The 3,060-nt window shown below is 33.9% G+C and overlaps 1 protein-coding gene across 3 annotated transcripts in view; it reads right to left on the reverse strand.

Moving 5' to 3' along the window:
- Positions 1-43: 43 nt before the first annotated feature.
- Positions 44-3,060, reverse strand: part of LOC106880139 (voltage-gated potassium channel subunit beta-2) — a 153,501-nt gene continuing 150,484 nt past the window's right edge. For all 3 annotated transcript variants that reach the window (XM_052972030.1, XM_052972029.1, XM_052972031.1), the window contains one exon: positions 44-848. In XM_052972030.1, the coding sequence (XP_052827990.1) occupies positions 764-848 (85 nt within the window). In that variant the 3' untranslated portion in view covers positions 44-763. The remainder of the gene's footprint in view (positions 849-3,060) is intronic.

Consider the following 3,060-nt stretch of genomic DNA (forward strand, 5'->3'; position numbering starts at 1 on the left):
TATATAGATATATATATATATATATATATATATATGTATATATGTATGTATGTATGTATGCATGTATATGTATACATACATATGTGAGTTAACAGATGAAAGAAAGTAGTGCTTGACAGATTTGGTAGGCGTTATATATTTTAGTTTGACTCAGATAGGAGCATCTGATGAGATGGACTTGTCCTCCTATGCACGCATGAAAATTAGTTGTATATGTATTTATGTATATATTCATGTATACATATGTATATATATATGTGTGTATGCATATGTATATATATGTGTATACATATATATATGTGTATACATATGTATATATATGTGTGTATATATATGTGTATACATATGTATATAAATGTGAGTGTGCGTATATATATACACACACACATACATACATACTTATACACACACACACATTGATATGCACATATGTATATTTATATATACTTTATCTGTGGGTCAACAAGACTACTATTGGTTTCATGCCTGCCACAGGGAATGTCGGTGCTCATCTCCATCATGGGTCACTCAATGTCAGCCTTGTTAATCCAAAAATAAAGAATATTTATCCATTAATGCAGTGTTGAGGTCTCATTCTTACTGTTTGATATTAACGTGTGTGTGTGTGTGTGTGTGTGTGTGTGTGTGTGTGTGTGTGTGTACTACATTTGTATGTGTATGAGTGTATCATATCAATGTGTTGAGAAACACTGAGTGAAGTAAATCAAATGATGCTCAGTGGAGATGGAAGATTATGTGGTGTTCATTCATGTTCTGAGAGAATGAAACTAGTATTGAAATATTCAATCTCGTTGAGCCACTTCCTCAAGCGTGGATTGTTAATGACCCTGAAATATAGATACGGATCGTTAGTAAAGCATGGTGCAGTTGATATTAACAACAGTTACATTGATATTAGCAACAAACACAACTTAGCAACATAGATTTATGGTAACATGCATAATTTCCTACATGTATGAAGTATGCAGTTTGTGTAAGTGTGTGTGTGTGTGGGTGGTGCTTGAATGATTTGTGCTTGTGTGACTGCATATATATAGGCATTATGTGAGTGTGTGTGTGTGTGTGTGTGCATGTAGCTACACATTTCCATATATATATATATATATATATAGTTAAAAGAAGAAAAGTAAATGGAGATAAGGAAGTTAACAATTATTTATTATTAACAAATTGGTTGTCTTCGTTTCTTACAGCTGTTTCAATTAATACTCAATAATTTAATTACAAGTTTGTACATTAAATTTGCATTTATGTGACACGAACATAATTTCATCAGGTAGGGGGGGGGGAAGATGTGGACCTATCAAGTCATTTCAGCAGACTAAATATTACTGTTTATGATTTGTATTATTATATTTTCAGGTGAAGGATTGACAGATTGATCAGAATATGATTGATTAGAATATGATTGATCAGAATATGATTAGGGATAAACCATAGTATTTAGTCTGCTGAAATGAATCAATAGGTCTACATATAACATCCCAAAGTATATCTTTTATTTTTTTTCTCTGATGAAATTATGCTCATACCACATAAATGTAAATTTAATGTATAAATTTGTAATTAAACAATTGAGTATTAATTGAAACGGCTGTAAGAAGCGAAGATGACCAATTTGTTAATAATAAATAATTGTTAACTTCCTTATCTCCATTTTCTTTTCTTTCCCTTCAACTGGATATAACCTATATGCTTAATATATACCTATTGTTTTAAGGGAATTTCATTCCCCAACAATGCTAGGTATTGAACCAGTATTTCCTTGGATGCAACCATCTCTTCACGAGGTTAACATATCCTCTAATTAAATTTATATATAGATATATCTTTTAAAAATATGTTATGTCTTATGACTTTTATTTATGCATGCTAACCACTGGTAATAAATTATTTTAATTTATTATCCTCATATTTACGATAGTAACATTTAATTCTGAGGCTATATACGACACAGTTTTAAATTTCTTTATTTACTGCTGGACTATATATTTATGCCCGTGCTCTTTATCTTCAAATGGATAAAGCTGTCTTGTGCACATGTTTTCGATATGTATTTACAACTACATAACTATTCACATGCTTTGGGGTTCAGTCCTACTGTGTGGCATCTTCAGCAATAGGTGCAAGATGACCAAAGCCTTATATGAATGTGTGACTTTGTATGAGTTTGTTTCTCACCACCAGTTGACAAATGGTATTGGTGTGTTTACGTCCCTGTAACTTAGCAGTTCAGCAACAAAAACTGACAGAATAAGGGTCAAAGTTAAAAAGCAAAATAAGTAGTGGGGTTGATTCTTTTAACTAAAAATTCTTCAAGGTGGTGCTCCAGCATGACCACAGTCTAATGACTGAAACAGGTTAAAGATAAAGGATAAAGGATACATGTACATATATTTGAATTATTCTCATCCCAGGTTACCCTTTTTTCCTTGTATAAGTGACCAAGATCATAACATTGACCCTGAATGGGGCTAGTCTGTTACAGGGTTCAAGGCTTGCAATTTTAAGGGGAGGGCAAAAGCTGACTATGTTGACTTGCTCAGTATTTGACTGCTACTTTATTTATGAGCCTCAAAGGGATGAAAGGCAAAGATGACGTCAGTGTGATTTGAACTCAGTATGTTGGAAGAAATGCTACAAAGCATTTTGTCTGACGCACTAGCAATTCTGCCAGATACCATATATCATCATCATCATCATGTAATGCCCCTTGTCCATGGGTTGGATGGTTTGACCAGGGCTGGTAAGCTGAGGGGCTGCACCAGACTCCAGTCTGATTTGGCAGGGTTTCTATGGCTGGATGCCCTTCCTAATGCCAACCACTCTGAGAGTGTCGTGGGTGCCTTTTATGTGACACCAGTATGTGCCACGACTATGATTTCACTGGGTTTGATGGGTCTTCTTCTCAAGCACAGCATAATGCCAAAGGTCTCGGTCATTTGTCATTGACATATGTGTGTGTGTGTGTGTGTGTGTGTGTGCATATGTATATATGTATGTATGTATATGTATGTATGTATCCATGTATGTATGTAT

Source organism: Octopus bimaculoides, chromosome 12 (assembly GCF_001194135.2).
Source record: "Octopus bimaculoides isolate UCB-OBI-ISO-001 chromosome 12, ASM119413v2, whole genome shotgun sequence".
Lineage (NCBI taxonomy): Eukaryota > Metazoa > Mollusca > Cephalopoda > Octopoda > Octopodidae > Octopus > Octopus bimaculoides.